This window comes from Eublepharis macularius, chromosome 15 (genome assembly GCF_028583425.1).
Source record: "Eublepharis macularius isolate TG4126 chromosome 15, MPM_Emac_v1.0, whole genome shotgun sequence".
Lineage (NCBI taxonomy): Eukaryota > Metazoa > Chordata > Lepidosauria > Squamata > Eublepharidae > Eublepharis > Eublepharis macularius.
Genome location: NC_072804.1, coordinates 49,273,350 through 49,295,645, shown reverse-complemented (window position 1 = coordinate 49,295,645; position 22,296 = coordinate 49,273,350). Strand labels below are relative to the sequence as shown.

The 22,296-nt window shown below is 43.6% G+C and overlaps 3 protein-coding genes across 3 annotated transcripts in view; 1 reads left to right on the top strand and 2 right to left on the bottom strand.

Annotated features, from left to right (window-relative positions):
* Positions 1-17,617, bottom strand: part of LOC129342973 (uncharacterized) — an 87,134-nt gene extending 69,517 nt beyond the window's left edge. The window contains exon 1 of the mRNA XM_054998931.1: positions 17,397-17,617. The gene's annotated coding sequence lies outside the window, so the exon portion shown is untranslated. The remainder of the gene's footprint in view (positions 1-17,396) is intronic.
* LOC129342970 (phospholipase A2 inhibitor NAI-like) lies at positions 491-9,144 on the top strand. The gene is made up of 5 exons (XM_054998927.1): positions 491-588; positions 3,158-3,271; positions 4,855-5,013; positions 7,896-8,045; positions 8,987-9,144. The coding sequence occupies exons 1-5, from the start codon at positions 540-542 to the stop codon at positions 9,142-9,144; spliced, it is 630 nt and encodes a 209-aa protein (XP_054854902.1). The 5' UTR covers positions 491-539.
* A 2,150-nt stretch (positions 17,618-19,767) lies between the features above and the next one.
* On the bottom strand, positions 19,768-21,135 carry LOC129343514 (interferon-inducible GTPase 5-like). Its single transcript, XM_054999761.1, has one exon. It carries the CDS (start codon positions 21,133-21,135, stop codon positions 19,945-19,947), a length of 1,191 nt encoding a protein of 396 aa, XP_054855736.1. The 3' UTR covers positions 19,768-19,944.
* Between the last annotated feature and the right edge of the window lie 1,161 nt (positions 21,136-22,296).

Below are 22,296 nucleotides of genomic sequence, written 5' to 3'. Positions count from 1 at the left end.
TCCTGGTGCACCCGTGCAGGTGACCAGGATCCATGTGCATCGTCAGAAAGATGCTAAGAGAATTATCTGGTAGGATAGCTATGTGGCTGCTATTTGAGGATGCTTAAATCCAGAAACTGGAGCCATGAATGGACAAGACAGATCTTCTTACACACCTGAAAAATTCCTAGATTTGCAGAAAAATCTAAAATCTTTAATGGAAGACTCCACAGAAGGGAGGGATTTGAACTCTCCTATCAACCCTGTAAAGTCTTTATAGTCTTTGATGCATTGCAGTCGCTTGATGGTGAAATTTATTTTATCAGTGATTAGCCCTGTTGTGGAAGCGGAAAGTAATTAGTTTCTTCCAAGAGTGGTAAAATGTACCATCTTGTTTACAAGCCCTTCCCATATCTCACTGAGCCAGTTTCCAGGTGTTGCCTGGAGCTCCTTTCTCTGGCTTATAAAGCCCTCCAGGTGAGCCCTTTGGTCTAACATTTGCTGCCTTGGTTTGTTCCCTCTGCTTGGAGTCCTCCTTGGCTCTTCCTCTCCTCTTTAGTATGAAGGCACTCCTCAGCACATGTCTCCTTTTTGGCCTCTTTTCTCCAGGTGAGTTTAAAAACCAGAACGCCAGGAACTTTTATTGCCTCTGAAGGGAATAGGCCACAGTAACTTCAAGGTATTTAGTCACTTTAATCAAGGTACAATTTTATCACTGTCTCTTTAGTTCCACATGGGCTTGTGGAAAACAACCTAGAGTTTTTTGTTAATTTTATTCCTTTAAAACATTTGTGAGATGCCTTTTCTCCAGAGGTACTCAAGGAGGCATACAAAGTAAAATGTGAACATTATAGTTTCCTAGGATACAGCTGGATTTTATTTTTAAATTCATTAATCCCAAATGAAATGGCAAATTTATTCATTGCAAAGCGTCATAGTTACATGGCCAAACCCATTTTCATGTTGTTGCAATAGAGTGCCTTCCTTATAGAGGGGTTTGTGGAATCTGAAAGATTTACGGATTGATTATAATGTAGTTAACTGCTGAATAGATCACTGCCAATGTACAATAGATTAAATTAAACTGAAACAAGGTATTTCACACTCAATTACTGATGTTAAACCAACATAAAGTAATCAGAGAAACTGTCATTGCGTTTGTGAATGGGCAATGTACTTACCTTGTATTCTTTTGAGAAATGTCTCAAACCATATCTGAAAACTAAGTTTTTCTTAAGTCTTCTCTGCCTTTCTGTGGGTGTTCAAGATGTGGTCAGGATTGGAAGAGGCCAATGCATTATACAATACATTTTACTGCCAACATCTCACTGTATTTAATTAGCAATATTTTAAAAGAATTATAAAAGAATAGAATCATAGAATCATAGGGTTGGAAGGGACCTCTAGGGTCATCTAGTCCAGCCCCATGCACAATGCAGGAAATTCACAGTTACCTCCCCCCCACACACACACACCCAATGACCCTTACTGCATGCTCTGAAGATGGCAAAACGCCATCAGGATCCCTAGCCAAAGTGGCCTGGGGAAAATTGCTTCATGACCCCAAAGTGGCGATCAGCATTACCCTGAGCATGTAAGAAGGGGCCGCAAGAACTAAGCGCTGATGTAAGCCTTCTTGCCCTCTCCTCTCATGGTCTGCCTAAGTTCAAAGAATCAGCATTGCTGTCAGATGGCCATCTAGCCTATAGATAATTCCTGATTAAGTAATATTAAAACTCTCTATATTTAATTTTATAACAAAATACTTTAAATATCAGCTTCCTCTGGAAATCTGATTCACAGAAGGGGCGGGGAGATTCTGTCTTATTGGGCAAGTTGATTCTTCTGGCACTTCTAAATTCTTCTGTTTGCTTTCATCTATTCTCATCACACTGGATGCCTTTTGGCTCTCTCGTCTTCTTCCATGTTTTGTTGATGGGATGAATGGATGGTTGGATAGCTGGATTGAAGTGCAGATACATAACCAATAGGCGCAGTTCCCTTCTCTCACCAAGGTGGCTTTCACACAAAGTGTTTTCCAAGTTGCAGCCATCCAATGCACGCGTTTTTTTTCATGCGTCCACATGACATCATCTTCGATAGTGCACAGGCTAATTAACAATTCTGTTCATTCCATCCACCAAAAACCTCTGCTTTATTTTAAACCATTTTAAAAATAGTGTTTCCAAGATATGAGCTGGAACAGATTCTAGAGTCCCAGAGGAAAGCAGCTCCATCGTAGGACTTGGGTTAAGCGCTAGTCAACTACTCTTTGCATTGTTGAAGGCTGCAAGGCACCAGTCCCTTGCAGCTCTTGCAGAAATAAGCATAAGAGCAGAGAATCACCACAGCTCAGTCTTCAGGCAGGGAGAATGGGGAAGAGATCATCTGGAGGTGCCTCTTTGTGTACATGGGTTTTTTAAAAAAACAGGCTTTAAAATTTTCTTACATTATTCCGATGCAGTGTTACCCATTCTCATGGAATTTTTTTTAACAAAAGATAATCATCCACACACCAGCCTACCCTCTAGACATGGGGTAGGGAATCGTCTGGAAGTGCATCTGCACCTATATAGAATGATTCTTTAATACCTTTTTAAAACGGTATTGCATTTTAAGTCAGCAATGTTATCCATGCTCCTCAAAAGAAGAAAAAATAAAACGGAGTGAGCAGAGAATCCTGAGGGTAACATGAGAATACAGTGCCTAGGGGCGGGGGGCTTCAATATACAACAGATGGGAAAGGGAAACCATGGGTAACAAAGGAGAGAAAGCCAATTTCCCTGTTTCCTCTAGAATCTGAGGGCCAAGCTACACTTGACGAATGACACTTGAACAGCAAGTGTATTTCTCCCTGTTCACTTGCCCTCCACTCAATCCACTTGCCGTTCAAGTGTCATTCGTCATGTGTAGCTTGGCCCTCAGCTGCAAGGGCAATTTCACACACAATTCCATCATCATGCTGACCATCACGGAAAACCACCTTGAAACAGCTGAAGAATACCTTTCATTCTCTTCCCCCCCCCTTGAAAATTCCAATTTCTGCACAGCAAAAAAATGTTGTATCATTGGAGTCTCTTGTCTGGAAATGTTCATATTATTTGTCAAGTATAGTGCGACGTACACAGAGAGCAGTGAGGTTTTGCGACCAATATCAACATCTCTCTCCTGCCTGCAGTGGCACTGATGGAATGCTATTCCTGTACGGGAGAGGAGTGCGCAACACCAAAAATTAAGAGCTGCCGAGATGACCAAGATGCCTGTGTTTCGGCCGTATCTAATGTCAAAATGGGTAAGTGAGAAGAACTTCCCCAATGGGCTTGTCCAAGTAGACCCTTCGGCATAAAAGGGTATGTTGTAAACATAAATGAGGCACTGCAGAATTTGATCTCACCTCACGTTAATTCCATCTGCCGCTTCAATTGCAGAGCTTTAGCTCCCCTAACCGCAGGATGCACAGTTCTTGGGCCAGGTCCAACTCTGCCATGAGGACTGTCAGACATGCGCCTGCCATTTCCCCACTTGGGACTCAATTCCCTAATGTACGAGGGCTCATTTGGGATCGGGGCTATGGCACAGGGGGAGAGCTTGCTTACGCTCTTTGACAATAGTATTTACCTGAACTTGATTGACTTTGAAGGAGTCATATTTGCCCCATCAATGAAACCTTTGTGTACCCCCCCCCCCCGAAATCAGTTGGAGCATCGGTAAGGAAAAAAGAAGAACCCTGAAGACATTTCAGGTCAGGAAAATGGCATGGGAGAGAAGGCTGAAGCCCCCTTTCCTTGCACACCAAGGCCCCAGTCTGAATTGGGCCCTGCACTCATACAAACTGAACCCCTACTAGGGAACTCACATGCCACGCACATTGCACAGACTGTGGGCCAAGCTACAAGTGACGAATGACACTTGAACAGCAAGTGGATTGAGTGGAGGGCAAGTGAACAGGGAGAAATACACTTGCTGTTCAAGTGTCATTCGTCACTTGTAGCTTGGCCCTGTGTGTGTGTGTGTGTGTGTGTGTGTGTGTGTGTGAAAGTTGCAGTTCTCAGCCAAGAGTTTTCAAAGGAGGAGTGATCAATCAAGGTACATGCATGACTGAACCACCACTAAGTAACACCTTCTAATATATGAATCTGTCTTCATTTCATGATCTGTCCTCCACAAGAGAATCCTTAGTTTCCTGGGGAAATGGGAATGAATTTAGAACGGGCAACACACCCCAGATCACAACTCCTCCCTCTTCTGCTAACTTCTTGTCAAAGAGCAAAGGTGACACAACATCATCATGCTCGGAATACCTGCCCCAACCGCTTGCAAATGAAGTGGAGCTGTGAGTAGGTACATTGTGTGAAATGGCATCCTGCCACTCAAGAAGTTGCTGAGAATTAGACAGAAGTTGCTGTTCTCGGCTAATAGTTTGGCCCTGATCTGTTGCAGCTAAAATACTTCTTCAGTATTGCAGTAGACCATCATGTCATTTCCAAATTTTTATCCCAAATGGCATCTGGAGTCACTGATGCAATTTTCACAGGCTCCACCCATAGGAAGTTCTCAAAGTTTGCAGCCATGGGGTAGCACTCCTTGATGTAACCATTGAAAAAGATATCCCGGAGGCTGTGATTTGGGGCTGAAATGAAGTTATGAAAATGTTCACCACTGGATCTATTTTCACAATTTAGAGATCAATGTTCAAAGATACTAACAATGCTGCATCCAGCATTTTAATGATTTTTGTCTAAAAGCAAAAACGTTAAGTACCACAATCCATATCCTCAAAATTCTGGCATAGAAAGGTAAGCAAAGATGATTGTCTTGAAATGTTGCCGGTCTAAGAAACTAGAAAGGATATCTATCTGATATTCCTTTTCACAGGCGAATTCTTACCAGAATTACTCATTCCTGCCAAGCGATGTGGTAAGACCCAAGACTGCTTGGACACCCAATTCAGCATGCAAACAGAAGAGGGTGGGCGCTTCCGTTCCATTCGTGAGTGCTGCTTCAGTGACAAGTGCAATAACGTGAATGTCTCTCGTGAGTAGCTGGATTTTTCTTCAAAATCTTCTATATCTGTGGGAAAGCTCTCCTTTATATGAAATGTTTGCTGTTTATTCTTACAGGGAAAACGAAAGCCCCCACTTGGGGACATTTGTTATGGGACAGGTAAGTCCTTCACTCTTGCAGGGCTGGATCCAGGATTGCCGGTGCCCAGGGCAACCCAAGTCGCTCCCGGTGCTGCGTGATGATGTCACTTCCGTGAGTTCATCACACAGGGTGGAGCGTGCTGCCTGCGCAGCAAGCCGGGTGCCCTGGTGTGCTACGGAGTTGGTGGAGGCAGCACGGGGGGTTGGGAGGCCACCCACACCATTCACCTGCCCCACAGGACAAGGGGTGGCTGGCCACCCCCTGTCCTGCGGGGCAGGCAAAAGGCAGTGCAGGGGGCTTGGAGGCCGCCCGTGCTGCCACCCACGTGTTCCCAGTGGCTGGCAGCTGCGCCCGACACCACCTCCTCGGCAGCGCTGGGGGCAGACTACCCCCCTGCCCCTCCCTCGATCCGGCCCTGCACTCTTGAGACTGGTTTAGCCCACCTCTGCTTACAACTGCTAGACCTTAAACAAAAATGTCTACTTTATTTCTGAAATGATATGGCAGAGGTATCTAGAACACTTAAGGGAAGCAAATGTTCCTCTTCTTTCTAACAATAAATCTTACAACCATGCTGTGTGGTAGTTCAGGCTGAGAGTTACTAGAACGAGGGTCTATATCCTTTTAGAGCCTGTGGGCAATAATAACTGTTCTTATATCCTGCTCTTCTAGACAGATTAGTGCCCTTCCCAGAGCAGTGAACAAGTTAATGTTATTATTACCCCCACAATGCAGTTGGGGAGCTGGGGCTGAGACGAGTGGCTGACCAAAGGCCACCTATTGAGCTCATGGCAGTAGTGGGATTCGACAAGGAAGAAAAAGGGGGTGTGGGGAAAGGTCCCCACAAACTCAACCCAAACAAGCAAGGGAAAAAATAGAGGGGTCAAGTTACAACCTAGAATAAAATATATTTAGAAAGTATTTATTATTAATGTGCACAAATAAAGGTTAAAAACAAGTTTAAAACTTAAGGCCTGGGAGGCAGGCTACATGTGTATGCTAAAACATTCTCAGTGTACAGATGATGGTACTGTGCAATGGTACACAGACAGACCATGGTATGGTACAATCTGCCGCTCTATGGGTCAAGGTACAAGTGACGAATGACACTTGCCTGGTAAGTGAACAGACTCACATGTGGTTGTTGTGGGTTTTCCGGGCTGTATTGCCGTGGTCTTGGCATTGTAGTTCCTGACGTTTCGCCAGCAGCTGAGGCTGGCATCTTCAGAGGTGTAGCACCAAAAGACAGAGATCTCTCAGTGTCACAGTGTGGAAAAGATGTAGGTCCTTTGTATCTACTCAGGAGGGGTGGGGTTGAGCTGAGTCATCCTGTAAGAGTTTCCCCGGGTGTGGAATGCTAGGAACTACAATGGAACGTCAGGAACTACAATGCCAAGACCACGGCAATACAGCCCGGAAAACCCACAACAACCATCGTTCTCCGGCCGTGAAAGCCTTCGACCATACGACAGACTCACATGTATTCTTCCCTGTTCACTTTCCATTCACTTGCTCTCCACTTGGTCATTCGTCACTTGTAGCTTGACCCTATGTCTATGGCAAATTGATGTAACACACCCTTATGCATTGGAAACCAAGCCGCAGAGTGCAATAACAAATGAAGAGCATTGCATGAGCGCAGTCCAGGTCTGCTGCAACATTTGTATTTTATCACACAATGCTAGAGCTTTAGATAAAACTCAGGGGACATTTCAGGATTGGTTTCTGTATGTCTGAGTGTGTTTGATTATAAATAGTTTACAACTGGCCACCGAGGAAGGCCTTAGGGCTGAAACATGTCAAGTCAGTTTTTGTACTGTGCCATGGACTGTTTGTGCTGGTCATTGCACTGTACCATTACCAGTACATTGAGAATGCTTTAGCAAGTTGTCTCACACGCACGTAGCCTGCCATCCAAGCCTTATGTTTTAAATTTGTTTTTAACCTTTATTTGTGCACATTTATAATAAATAATTTCTAAGTAGTGGGATTTGAACCAGTAGAGTGCTGATTCGCAGCCGAACCACTTAACCACTGTGATACAGCAGCTCTCAACTGTTCAATTCTGAAACAGGGTAGTGGGAGCGAACGCAAAATGTTTTCCACAGCAGGCAAAGGCTTACATCCAGAGGAAGCCCAAGTGCAGAGGAGAAGAGGGTTAATTAAAAAATACACTGAGAAAGAGGCAAGATAGAATAAAACAAACGCTGTTGTTGCTGCTACAGCTGAGAGAATGCTATTTTAATTCCCACTGCTCATTTATTTTTTGTATTTATTTAAAACATTTTATGCTCCCTTTCCACTCAAAGAGGATCTCCAAAGCGGTGAAAATGAAAACACTGGAATATTTGAACATTAAAAGAACCTTTAATAGAATATATATAATAGTTCAATAAAACATATAAACACACATACAATCAGCTTTTCAGTGCCAAATCTGAAGGGCTGCTGGGCAAGAGCCCTCCTTGGCACCACCCACTTTCTATAAACACTGAGCAGATGCCATGGTGCCCCTGGGCACCTTGTTGGGGACCCTTCACTAGATCCACCATGACTATGTGGAATTTTTCTAACCTGGATCTCCCTATTCACTCTGATTTCTACAGTTCTTTGGATTATTGAGACTGCACTGCTTTTGTCTAAACCTGGCTTTTGGCTTGTTCCTTTTTATGTTTCTGTTCATTTTGATTTGTAAATGAAATTGCTTAAAAAACGAAGAAAAAGTGGGATGGAACTGTGGAATGGAACATATACTGTCTTGATTTTTGCAGTGTCAGAGCCTGTGGAACATCCTCCCAATCAGATACTATGCCCCTCCTGCTTTGACTTGGATTCCGAGAACTGCACAGAAGGGGGGAAAGTGATGATCTGCACTGGTGATGAGACGAAATGTGTTGAGGGAGTCATAGAGATGAAAATAAGTGAGCAGTATTGCTTTCCATATTCACAGAGTTGATTGGTGCATGTGTGTGTTTTCGATTGAGAGCCAGAATGGTTAATAATATAATAATAACAACATTAAATTTATATACCACTCTTTAGAACAACTAAAAGCCCACTCACAGTGGTTTAAACAGTATGTTGTTATATCTTCACGACTACCACCCTGTGTGGTAGGAGAGAGAGCTCTGATTGACCCAAGGTCACCCAGCTGGCTTCAAGCAGAGGAGTAGGGGAATTAAACCTGGTTCTCCAGATTAGAGTCCCACCACTCTTAAGCACTACATCAAACTAGCTCTAAGTATGTGCACTACCTTTTGTGTATGACAATGTAAGTCAATTGGGTTGCGCTCCTCTTGGAGGCTACTCAGTGGTTATGGTGAAGCTCTCCATGGTCTTTAATTAAATATTTTAAAATCACTGACAACTGTGAGCTTGAAGTAAAGTCCATGAAACAATAGCTGTTTCGGTCCAGCGGAGTATGCCAGGCACTGAATCTTTTAAAGTAAAGACTCTGCATCAGTTTCTATCTGTTCTTCCTTTTGATATTCATGCCTGGTTTCTTGGATGCAGCTCTTAAGGGTCAAATTCCAAATGCCCGTAGACAGGCTGCGGTAGACCTAGGACTGGTTCCCTGTCTGATTTTTGGAAATTAACCATTCCTTGAGTTCCGACTGACCCCCTGCCTTCCCCTTGGCAGCATTACCTCTCTAGGGGCCTGGGCCTTGATGAAACTCTTACAAAGAATACAAAAAGTAGGAAATTCATTGGAGGCCTGGAAGTATAGGACTGAACCATTAAGGAAGAGAAACATCCCCATCTGGTCGGAAATTTTTGGCTTTGGGAGCTGCAATTCTGATCAATGCCACTCTCAAGGACCTTGAAAAAATAGACTGATGTTACTGTGTTTTTTCTTTCTCAGGTCTTCTAGGGTATGCAATTAATATGTTTATCCAAGGATGTGGAACACCAAGCATGTGCACTGCTAGATTTCCAATGGAGAGTGTATCGTCTGGTGAAACGAAATTCAACATCAAAGGAATTCGGTGTATCGATGGCATTGAATACTTGACAGTGTAGATGGGAGAGTCCACATCCCTCTCTTCTTCGGAATCCACCATTCTTGGACAAGAAAGAGGAAGTTGGGGACCAAGTGATTGGCACACGGAAGGGCTGACATTTAGGACTCCTGGGCTGCCTTCTCTGTAGCGAGTGGAGGTGCGGGGCACAAGCTGGGAGGGAGAGAAGACCTTGGGGTTTAGAGGCTGAAGCTCATGAGCAGGATACATTTCCACTGAGTCGCAATCAAAATGATCCAAATAAATTGGCATGTCAAATACAGCATGTTCCGTGTGTGTGTTTCTTAGATGATTCATGTGTCAGGGAACAGAAGGGAGGATACAGATAGAAGAAATGGGAATTTGAGTATTATTGTACACCCAGTCCGGCTTCATGCAAACGGGAGATTAGTGACCGAATTGAGCCACTCTCTGTGATGCTGCGGCAGAAGATCCCACACCAGCTCAAAGTAAACTTCCAAGAGATTATTGCGGGGACCATGAAGATAAAATAAAATGGGATTCAAAGGACATCAAGGACCACAGAATGCTTGGCTATATTTCTATTTGGAGCACATTTCTGTCCTGCCATTATTCCATGGACCGCAAGGCCATATGCATCACACTCCACTCCTCCATTTAATCCTCACAACAACAACCCTGTGAGGCAGGACAGGAGAGAATGATTGGCAAAAAAAAAAAAGGAGAGAGTGATTGGCACAAGATCCCCCAGCCCTCTGTAAGGCCCTCAGAGAAGACGACTCCCAAGATGAGGAATGACCTTAAAAAACTTTATTAAAAAGAGCCATTCAGAGTGCAGGTCTAAGCAAAGTTTCACACACCTGATCCCATTGACTCTGCTTAGCATTGCACTGTAAACCTACCTTAGAAAAGCTGCTCGAAGGCTTTTGTGGTTGGATTTTACTGTACACCAAAGTGGCGGGGGGCAGAAGGGAGGGGGTAATTCTAGACATGCGTTGTTGACTTGTCCCTAGAGAAGATTATATGATGTACCACACAATCTGCTTGAGTCTGTTTATGGTGCAGCATCCAGTCTGGAGAAACAGTGCCTGGGATGGAGTCTGCAAAACATGCTTGCCAAATTTTCTTTTTTTTTCTTTCATTTTTTTATTAGTTTTTCCATTAGGGGTAGGAGAAAGAGGGAGAACAAGAGACAAAAGTATCATACATTCTGCTTGAAACAGCACTCTGCTTATCTACATTTTCCACACTGCTCATCATTTAACTGTGATTGCTAGTAAGAAATTGCAATATTGCCTTCATATAATTACTACATTCGAGTCTTTTTATTTGTTTCTCATCCAGTTGTAAAAGGGGGTCCATGGTGCAGCAAAGTCTTCTTCCATTTGTCCTACCATTAGTAAACTTGGTTTGTTTAGTTCCGCATTCTCCATTATCTTCGCTATTAGCCACTCCTGCTGGGGTATTACTGGTCTTTTCCAATAAAATGCTAGTAGAATTCTTGCCGCTGTCACTACATGTATAATAAAATGTTTCTGATCTTTATCAAAATGCTTGCCAAATTTTCATGGAGTGCGACTTTCTACACCATCATAATGATTCTGATCATAATCTTGATTACAAGACCTTCCCATATCCCACTGAGAGCGGGACCACAAGTGATGCCTGACACAGGTTGGACACTAGTCAGCTTCCCTCAAGTTTTGATGGGAAATGTAGGTATCCTGGTCTTGCAGCTTGACTTTCCGACTGCTGTCCAATGGACTTTTCAACTGTCACTTGTCCAACATTCCTCCAAGCTGCCTACATTTCCCATCAAAACTTGAGGGAAGCTGGCAAGTGTCCAACCTGTGTCAGGCGTCACTTGTGGTCCCACTCTGAGCCAGTTTCCAGGTGCTGCCCTGGAGATCCTCTCTGTGGCACATACATCTCTCCTGGTTAGTCCCTTGATTCAACATCTGTTGTCTTAGTGGATTCCTCAACTGCTTTGCAAGCATAAGTTCCTAGGTCCAGTCCAGAGCACCTCCGGGTAGATTGAATTACCTTTTTTTAAAAAATTAAAAATAGTTGTAAGAAATGCTTTTCACTGTCATAAAATCATAGAATTATAGGATTGGAAGGTACCTCTAGGGTCATCTAGTCCAACCCCCGGCACAATGCAGGAAATTCAAAACTACCCCCCCAGCTGCCCCAGTGACCCCCTGCTCCATGCCCAGAAGATGGCAAAACACCATCAGGATCCCTAGCCAAACTAGCCTGGGGAAAATGGCTGCCTGACTCCAATGTGGCGATTGGCCTTACCCTGGGCATGTAAGAAGAGACCATGAGAACTAAGCACTGATGTGACTTTTCCTGCCCTCCCCCTCATGATCTGGGCTGAATCCACATTCCCTTGGCGCTTCCCAGTGTTTTCATTAAACACCTGGAAGTATAGTGTCTTTCTAGCACACTTCAGAAATCGCGCTAGAAAGACGCTATACTTCCGGGTGTTTAGCGAACATATAGCACAATGCTGGGACGTGCCAAGGGCATGTGGATTCAGCCCTTCCCAGGTTCACAGAATCAGCATTGCTGTCAGATGGCCCTCTCAACTTAAATACCTCCAAAGAAGGAGAGCCCTTAACTCCCCAGGGAAGCCTGTTCCATTGAGGGACCGCATTAACTGTCAGGATTGAATATAATTGAAAATAAGTTAAGTAATAAGATAGGTTAAGGGTTGGAAAGCTGTTGGAAGTCTATAAGGAGGGGGAGAGAAAGGGTGGGGGTTGAAATAAATTAGGTCAGATGGGGAGTGTATGTATTGAATTTGTACTATGTACTCACCAATAATTTTTTTTTTTTATAAAAGGATTGTTCTTCCTAATGTTTAGGTGAAAACACTTTTGATTTAATTTCAATCTGTTCGTTCTGGTCCAAGCTACTGGGGCAGTGGAAAACAACTCCGCTCCAAGTCTTTTGATACAAAAGGATCAGGATCTTTCCATCTTTTAAAAAATCTGGTATGGAACTATCCCTTTGAAGGGCAGACTAATCCTTTTAGGGATTTCTTTCCTTCTTGTCTCACAGACTTCCCTTCTTGTCTCCTTGTCTCTCTTCTCCATCTTGCAGCCATGGGGGCAAGACACCAATGTGCAAGTCTGTTGGTTTGACTAGCTTGGTCATCTGGTCTCTGATATCTTTGATCTTCACCCCGGCAAGCGACTCCTCTCGGGCCCTGGGGTCAGGCCTGAACACACAGCATTCTATACCTCTCAGCAGAGAGTCACCAATCACCAAGTTTTTTTTTGTTTTTCCTTCAAATGTTATTTGTTTGTAGCTCCATGCTTCCTCCTGCTCCTTGTTGGTGTACATGTCCCAGTGAGTCTGCCACAGCCGCAAGGCCTGGAGTCAATTTCTCAGCTCCAGGCCATCTTGCTCTGTGCCTTCTGGCTCGTGCTGTCGCTCTCTGAGGAGGTTTATTAGGAAAATATTTTGTTTTATTGTCCCCATCCCTTTGCAGAGACTGAAGGCTTTGGTTGATGAAATCTTCTCCGTCTTTCATCTCTTGAAGGGTAACAATCCATTCCTCCAGACTCTTCACTTTTGTTCCAGTAGCACTATCATCTCGCACTTGTGACAGACGAGCCAGAAATACACCTGGAAATCATGATTTCATTTTGTTAAAGTGGCTTCCAGAAAGGTGAACAAGGAAACCTGGCAGCAAAAGGGAACATCAGAATGGAAAGATTAATAATTTATTGGCACTATCATCACTTAGAAAATGAAATTCGGTGGATCAGTGCTTTAGATTGAGGACTGTGGTCAGTGCGAATTTGCTGCTTGTTAAAACAAAAACCAGCTGCCCCAAAGAGCCTCAAAGGTCTCATTGGTGCAATCTCATGATAACAAAAAAATTAAATGAATTGAGCAAAATCAGCATCCCCCCCCCCCCTCCCCGAAAACACCACTAATGGTAAACAGTTTGTTTGGAAATAGCGGGTGCGAAACTTAAATGAAAATTTTCTCAATCCACACACCTTTTCTATTAACCTACTTTAGAAAAGCCACTTTCATTTTTCGATTCAACTGTAGATCAAAAGGAGTGGGAGTGTTATTCAAGACAAACATCATTTAATTGGCCTTACGGACAGAGTAATTTATACAACACAATCTGCATCAGACTGCTTATGGTCCCATATCCAGTATGGAGAAACAGCACCTGGGGCAGAGTCTGGAAAGGATGTTTGCCAAAAATTCATGGAGTGCTAGAAGAAAATTTCAGTTGCTGCCAAGAGTAGCAAAATGTACTGTTTTGAGTACAAGTCCTTCTTGTATCCCACTGAGCTCATTTCCAGGTGTTGCAGTGGAGTTTCTCTGCTTGGGTTTTTAAAGCTCTTTAGCTGAGCCCTTTGGTGCAACATTTGCTGCCTTGGTTCGTTCCCTCTGCTCGGAGTCCTCCTTGGCTCTTCCTCTCATCTTTACTATGAAGGCACTCCTCACCATATGCTTCTTTTTGGGCCTCCTTTCTCCAGGTGAGTTTAAAAAATAGAAATCCTGGACTTTTTATTGTCTCTAGGAAGGAAAAGTGCCACAGCAACTTCAAGGTATTTAGTTATCTTAAGCAAGATACAATTCTACCGCCATCCTTTCAGTTACTAAACGACATGTTATGGGTTCCTGAGAAATGACGTGCATTTTATTATTACTTTTATTTATTTAAAACATTTATGAGCCACCTTTCCTCCCAAGGTGCTCATGGAAGCTTACAAAGTAAAATATAAAAATAAGTTTCCTAAGATACAGCTGATTTTTATTTTTAAATTCATTAACACCGAATGTAAAATACCTATGTATTTATTGCAAAGGATCATAGTTACATGGCTGAACCTAATTTCATGGTTGTTGCAACAGAGTACCTTCCTTATAGAGGGGTTTGTGGCATCTGAAAGACTGATTCATCATAGTATAATTAGCTGCTGAATAAATAATTGCTGACTTAGAATAGATTAATTTAAACCAAAACAATATATTTCTCACTCATTACTGATGTTAAACCAATATGAAATAATCAAAGAAACTAAGTCATATCTTTTGGAAAAGGGCACGCACTTATATAGTTGTGATAAATGTCTCAAATTATATCAAAAAGCTCTATTTTTCTTACATTTTCTCTCCCTCTCTGAAGGAGCCGAATGCATTATACAATACTAGCAACAAAGTCTTTTGTGGGGAAAAATACAAAGGACTCTAGAAAGCTGGGGCTGGGGAGCACTGACAGGCAGGCCGGACATTCTGCTGCCTCTGAGCCCAGACTAGTACAGGCGAGGGCCGGCAGGCAGACTGGGCATTCCCGCTTCCACCATGCTTGGATCAGGGCTGGGGAGGGCTGGCAGGTGGGCAGGCTGGGGAGGGTGGAGCCGACCTGCTACGGGGTCTTCGGAGGCTGCAGAGGCTTCGGAGGACTGTGGCTACACATGAATAAAAGGTGAGTCAGTGCCAATACGGCTCACCTTTTATGTAATAGGATGTTTCACTGCCAACATATAACTGTAGTTAATTAGCAATATTTTTTGATTGACTGGTTTTTTAGTCCTCCCTCTTTGTGGTCTTGGTCCAGCATACCTATGGTACCGCCTCCCTCCTTATGTTCCTCCAGAGCAACTTCATTCATCTGAACAGGGTCTCCTGCGGGTGGCACCCTGCACATGGGCGAAATCACAGCAGCCCATACTCGTGCTTTCTCTGTGGTGGCCCCTGCCCTGTGGAACAGCCTGCCTCAGGAGGTCAGGAGGGCCTCCACTCTCCTGGCTTTCTGCAAAAGATGAAAAACCAAATTATTCAAAAACGCTTTTGTCTTGTAGGGAGGGGCTCTCAGATGCTTCATGAATGAGTTAAGGACCATAGACTTCTCCACTATGTAGCCTTACGTAATATCTGTTGCTTTAAATATGTGCTCATTTGAGCTACCTGTGCTTCATGTTGTCTAATGTCAGCCCTAGAATTGCTTATGTTCTGTTTCAGCAATTCTTCAGGTCTGTATTGGATGCATGCAAATTCTTTGTAAACTTGTGTTTATTTACCCTATGGCATTGTTTATGGAAATGTCCCTGAAATTGACTGTACTAATCTGACACTGTATAATCCACCTTGAGTTTCAGTGAGAAAGGTGGACTATAGATGAAACCAACCAGCCAGCCAGCCAGCCAACCAACCAACCAACCAACCATTAAGAACAAGAAACATCTCCATCTGGTGGTAAACTTTTTACTCTGGGGCCTGCTAGAAACATAATTCCTACTCTGTTCAATGCTACCTTCAAGACCCTGGGAAAAAGAGACTAATGTTCATGTTCTCTTTTCCGTCACAGGTGTTGTAGAAGAGGAAATGCATATATCCTTCCAAGGCTGTGCAAGACCCAACATTTGTTACATTCCCCTTCCAAAGACAGGTGTATCCTCTCATCAAATACAATTCGCCATTGAGCGACTGCAGTACATCAAAGGCTATGAAGACTTGATGGTGTCGGTGGGAGACTCCAAATCCCTCCCTTCTTAAGAGTCCACCATTCTTGTACGAGAAGGAGGAAGTTGGGGACCAAGTGATTGGCACACGGAAGGGCTGACACTCAACAATTCTGAGTGCTGCAGACACCCAGGTTCTTCAAAGGCCAAGGAAACCCAAATGCAGAACAGAAACTTTTCAGATTTAAACTTTCCCATGTTCATTACTCAGAGTATCCAGTCTTTCTACTGTATGAAGGAAAATGAGTGTCAGATAGGCAAGAAGATCATCTCGCCATAGCATTGCCTAGGCAATAGAGTTGCCACTTGCCAACTCTGGTTTGGAAAATTTCTGGAGATTTGGAGGGTGGAGCCTAGGAAGGGCGGGGTCTGGACTGGAGAGGGACTTCAGCAGGGCACGATGTCATAGATTCCACCCTCGAAAGCAGCCTTCGTCTCCTGGGGAATAGAGACCAGTAGTCATTCCAGGAGATCTCCAGGCCCCACCTGGAAATTGGCAAACATACTAGGCAATACAGTTCCATTTGTATGGGTCCAGTATCTAGCATGCACCTCCTTTAAGGATGCCTTTTTTTTCTGGCAAGGCTCCTGTTCGTTCAAGAGTTGCCAGTTCCCCCATAAAATAAATTAGATATTAGAAGAGAAGAGTGTTTTGTTGGGATGGAAGCCTTTGAATAAAACATGGCAAATTATAGCAAGTGGAAGAAGGGCATGAAGGGATTCACAGCTGTAAAATATGTTTTGCACAGCCCCTGTATGGCATGCAGCAATTCAGCAGAGGAGCTTTCCTTCATTCACAGTGGAAGCGATGGCAAAAGATTCCCTCTTACGGCACAGTCAGACACAGTGCAGTTCTGAACAGAGTTTTAACCCTTCTTAGCACATTGACCTCATAGGACTTAGAAGGGTGCAATGCTGTTTAGGATTGTGCCGTAAGGGAACAGGAGTCCTGCCAAAAGAAACATTGGCAACTCTGTTTTCTCTGCCGTAGTAGCTGAATTTCTCCCGTGTAAACAGGATCAAAAAAGATTTAAGCGCCGGGCTGCCTTGCAGGGAGGGAAAAAATTTCCCCTTTTGCAGCAGTCTCTGTGGAATTATTCCCCAGGGGTACGTCTCCATACTGCTTTGATATACTGTTGCAATAAACCATTAAGTACTGAGTACTAACAATCCATGCTAAATAATAAACTCCTTCGCTGCTTTAAAAAATAGTCTGCCTGTTGTCCAGTACTCATAGATTTGGTATAGTTATTACAAGGTATAAACAACTAAGAAAACTCATCAAATACATTTTTATTGCAATTGAACATGCCTTTCAGCCTTTCTGTGAATCTTGTTTTTTCCTGCTCCCAGCTGAAATACCCAACGGTGCCTCTATTGTTTTTCTTTCTCACCAACCTTTCCATGCACATGCAAAGCCTGACTCCCTCTAGTATGTCTATTGTTTTTGTGAAATAATGATTTTGAATATTGGCTAGAGACAGGAATGTGGAAGAATGACCTAGAAAGGACAGGGTTTAGGGAGGGGAGGGACCTCAACAGATACGGGGTTCCCTACAGTCCACTCTCCAAAACAGCTCCCGACTGAAATATGAAACAATGCCTCTGTCTGTCTATTGTCCTTCTTTCCTACTAACCTTTCCATGCACATGAAAGACCTGACTCCCTCTAGTATGTCTATTTGCATGTGCGTGTCTGTGAAATAATAATTTGGAATATTGGCTAAAGACAGTAGCTGCCAACAACCAGCAGTGCCTGTGAAGAAGTTTGATATCAAGAGAGAAGTACATACCGGTTTTAGCCAAGGGCTGCTTTGAAAAACTGGAAGGTTCTGTGGCCACTAGTTGTTTGGTTTTCTTCCCTGGCTCCCAGAAACAACCTCTCTTGTCTTTTCTCTGTTCCTTGCTAAGAGGGTGAAATCTGGCTAAAAATGAAAGAGAAAATGGTTTTGTTTCTCAGAGACTTATACCCAATTTCCTTCCTGGTGTGGTCCACCTAGCAACAGCAGTGTGATTTCTCCTAAGTGGTGTGAGTTTTTGTCTGCCACTGTATTTATCTTGCAGGACAGCCAGTTAGAACTGCCATTTCCTCATCCCAAGGCAAATATTTATTGTGGTAGGTCAGCATTTCAAAAAGCAGCAGGCTTTCGATACAAGCAACAATTGTGAGAAAACTGAATCAAATGTTACCGTTCTATCCTCAAAGCCCCCCATCCCAGGCTGCCAGAGAGGGTTGCTAACTCCAGGTGGGAAATCCCTAGAGAGGTGAGGGTAGAGCCTGGAAATGGTAGGGTTTAGGGAGGGGAGGGACCTCAGCAGGTATGGGATGCCCTACAGTCCACCTTCCAAAACAGCAGTTTTCTCCAGGGGAAGGGATCTCTGTGAGTCTGGTGATCAGTTGTTATTCTGGGAGAACGCCAAACCCCAACTGGAGGTTGGTAACCTGCTATCTGCACAAAAAAAAAAATCTTGTACATTGCTTCAGAAAACTGTCTTAGAACACTGACATATTTCCTAAAAATTTTAATAGTCTTTATTTTAGACCTTCCTCTCTCCGCAACATATGACAAATGAACAAAATCCTACAATTTGAAACACCAAATATGGTACAGAGACTAAGGATCCCATTCCTCTGGTGGGGGCAGGAGATTCCCTGCTCCTACCTTTTGCCTTCCGCCACCGCTTACCTGGCTGGCAGAAGGGGGAAAGGTGGGCCAAATAGGGTCTATTTGGAGCCCAAATTGGCTCGCTGCATAACCTTGCACGGTGATATCACTTCCCAGAAATAATGTCATCACACCAGCACAAGGATCAAAGACAAAGTAAGAGCTGGATGACTCCCACCCCCCGCTGGGAGGGTAAGGGAACCTGGCAATCCTAAGTGAGACACATAATGAAGAGATACGCATGCTGTGAGGTGCAGAGTTGCAAAATGGGGGGGGGGGTGGACCACAGCAATGAAGGTGCATCCCTGTGGCCTTCTCCCACCACTCGGGGGGTACCCAGAGAATAGTATCTAAAGAACTTCGAGTGAGTGTGTCAGGAGGCAACCATATACCAGGTACAAAATAATCACAGTTCCAAAGTCTAAAACACTATCTGGAAAGAAAATCTGTGCAGATCTGTGCAGCCAGTTTGCTATAGTGGCTAAAAGCAGCAGGACTGTAATCAGGAGAGCCAGGTTTGATTCCCCACTCCTCCACTTGAAGCCAGTTGGGTGACCTTGGGTCAGTCACAGCTTCTCGGAGCTCTCTCAACCTCACCCACCTCACAGGGGGATTGTTGTTGTGGGGATAATAATAACATACTTTGTAAAGTGCTCTGAGTGGGCATTAAGTTGTCCTGAAGAGCAGTATATAAATCCCTAGACAAAAATGGTGGGGCCAATGACTGCTCAGCCCCTAATCTGCCATTTCTGGGCAAAGTGATTGAATGAATAGTAGCTGACTAACTTGGATAACTCTGGTACTTTGAACTCTTTTCAGTCTGGGTATTTTCTGTCCACCACTGCACACATTAGCACTTCCTGAGCCACATCCAAATGTCCCTCAAGTGATACATTGCTGAGGAGGATCAATATTGGTGGGCAACTTATCTTTTAACTTCTTGTTAAGGAGCCCCTGATCAGCTTTGGAGGACACCTGAAAACCATTGCTCTGTTCTTTTCAGTCAGACCTCCACCCAAACTTTTCCACAGTGCTTAGCAAAAAAAAAAAAACCCTCCATGACAATTAGATAACAGCTAACACCGAGTTTTTGAGCAACACTCACTGTTTTGACCTGTGCCACCTATAATCCTCTCCCTAATACCTGATTTACAATATGAACTAGGGGAAACTAGTATTCGAAGTTCAAAATTCCCTAGGGACTCTCTGAATGTTTGATACATTGAATCAGTGCACAATTATGAAAATTAAAAATTCTCTTTATTTGTCCCCACAGTAAACTTCATTTCAAAGGTTAGTTAAATCTCTGTGTGTATGTGCTCGTGTGCATGCGTGGATGTGAGAGAGGGGTTGTTGCTCCTAGTCAGAATATCAGCTCAGCTTCCTTTCTTTCTTTCCACATAGTCCTGTGCATTATTCATACATTTCATTGGGGGGGGGGTGAGTATTTTGGATTTTTAGTTGAAACTCTTCATGTTCAGCATCTTCATCTATGTTTTTCAAAGAGTATTTCACTAAGCAGAATGTGGTCACACAAGGAGAAACTAGGAAGTCCAACATGGGTTGAAAGCTTAGAAACAGTTCTTGAATGTTGGTTCTTTGTCTTGTCCGTGCAATCCGTATGCTGGGTGAGTCTAGTCTCTAGGGTCTTGGCACTTTTCTTGTATTGGGACTCTCAGTTCTCAAGAACTTTGGCCAGAACACTCTCAGCATCTTCCACAACATCATTGAGAAACCACTTCAGCATGTAGAATGTAACTATAAATGAACCAGCTCCACCAACTATAGAGCCCAACACAGGTATGAAATCAAGAACAAGTTCTGCTGCTGTCACTGTTGCACAAAAATATGACTTCTTTAAAAGACTAATTACAAATTCATGGGTGATCTCATTGGCCACTCGGGCCTTTTTGATAGCTGATCTTAACACAGGGACGGGTTTCCCAATGCGGTCTGCAAGTTGTCTGAGGGATTCTTCATCCAAGCCAAAGACTTTGCAGAAATCGCTTATTCTTCCTGCTAAGATGCCAATATGACAAACAAGAGAGAGGCCGGGGACTGGAATTGCCCCAACAGCACAGGACACAAGCGATAGTTTCCATATAAGACCCTCCATAGCAGCCTTCTTCTTCTCTAGGATTTTTCTTGAGATATTTGGCATTGTTGTAATCAAAGCATATCTCTTGAGGTCATCCAGGTCATTTTCTAAAGTATCTTGCAAAAGTGGGAAATCATACATCTTCAAATCCCACCTGGAGATTAGGAAAACCCTTGGATTAGGTTCTCCTGCCACTGCCAAATTATCACAGCAATCTTTCCTTATCTTCTCAAGGGTTTCTTTCTCATCGAAGGCTGGCTTCCTTTTTTCAGAATCAATATCGTTATCCACTTTGGTACGAACATAGTAAAACTTCTTCTTCATTTTCTGAATTTCTTGGGCCAGCAGAACGTCATTCTCTGTGAAGCGTTGTGAGGCAAGGATAATGAAGAAATCATAATTCTCGAATTGTACTGCCTGCAGATATTCCTTTGCTTTAAACTGAGTTGTCCCAATTCCTGGAAGATCCCATATTGTCACTTTGGGGAACTTGGGTTGTGGATATCCCTTTGCCTTTGTTGTTGTTTGCGTTACTCCAGTCTCAGCTGCACCTTCTTCATAATCTGTCATTCCACGCAGGGCATTGACAAATGATGATTTTCCAGTCCCCGACGCCCCTGTGATGGCGATGTCAAGGGTGGTGTTCTTCAGTAAATCCAAGTTAATTCTACTTTCTTCTATCACATATGAGAGATCATATTTGTCCAAAGCTTCCTTCATTGTTTCCAGTTCCAGTCTTACAAGCATTTTTGAGATAATAAATCCCATGGTAGTTCTTCCTACTTACTGATTAGAGAAAAAAAAGAAAGCAAAGGGTTAACTCCATACTACATAATGTTCAAAAGTTACTTTTTTTTGTCTAGTTGAACTCTGTGGGCAAGAGAATGATTCACTGAGGACATTTTTTCAAATGCCGAGAACAAAATCCATATTAAGTATTTCTAACGGTGACAGAGATGGTAGTGCTTCAAAACACATTGTATGATTTGGGTCCTCTGTGATTGTTCTCTGTGTGCTCCAAATCACATCCAAGTTCCAAATTGCCTGGTTCTTTTAGTTATGTTATTCTTGTACTGAAAGCAAAGCTACAAGTGACGTCTGACACAGGTTGGACACTTGTCAGCTTCCCTCAAGTTTTGATAAGAAATGTAGGTGGTCCTGGTCTTGCAGCTGTAACGGAGAGCCAAGCTGTAAAACCAGGATGCCTACATTTCCCATCAAAACTTGAGGGAAGCTGACAAGTGTCCAACCTGTGTAAGGCATCACTTGTAGCTTGGCTCTCAGTCATCTAAAGTGTGAGCCTCACAGGCTATAGAGAAATGCATACAACTCACGACCAACTGCATTTTTCTGCTCAGATTGCCTAACATTTGTACGTGCAATGTGAGTACTCTGCTGAAAAGAGAATTGCCTGTTGCTGTTTTTCCACCTTGGAATTGTTGGGGACCCAATGGACTCCAGGTCAGCCACACACACAGTGCCTTTAAGAGAGCCACCATGGTGTAGTGCTTAGAGTGTCAGACATTCTCCGCATCTTCCTCAACATCATGCAGAAAGCTCTTCAGTATGTAGAAGATGGTTATAAAAGAAAGCCCTCCACCAGTGAGAGAGCCCAACACAGACACAAAATCAAGAGCAAATCTGACCGCCATCAACGCTCCGCACGTTAATGACTTTGTCATAAGATCAAATACAAATTCAGTGGTGACTTGGCTGGCCATTGGGGACTTTTTGATAGCAGATCTCAACACACTCAGAGGTTTACAAACCCGGCTTGCAAGTCTACAGAGGGAATTTTCATCCAAGCCGGGCTCTGGGAAACCCAGGTTCAAATCCCTACTTTGCGGTGGAAACTTTCTGGGTGACTTTGGGCCAATCGCACACTCTAAGCCTAACCTACCTCACAAGACTCTTGTGAGGGTAAACATC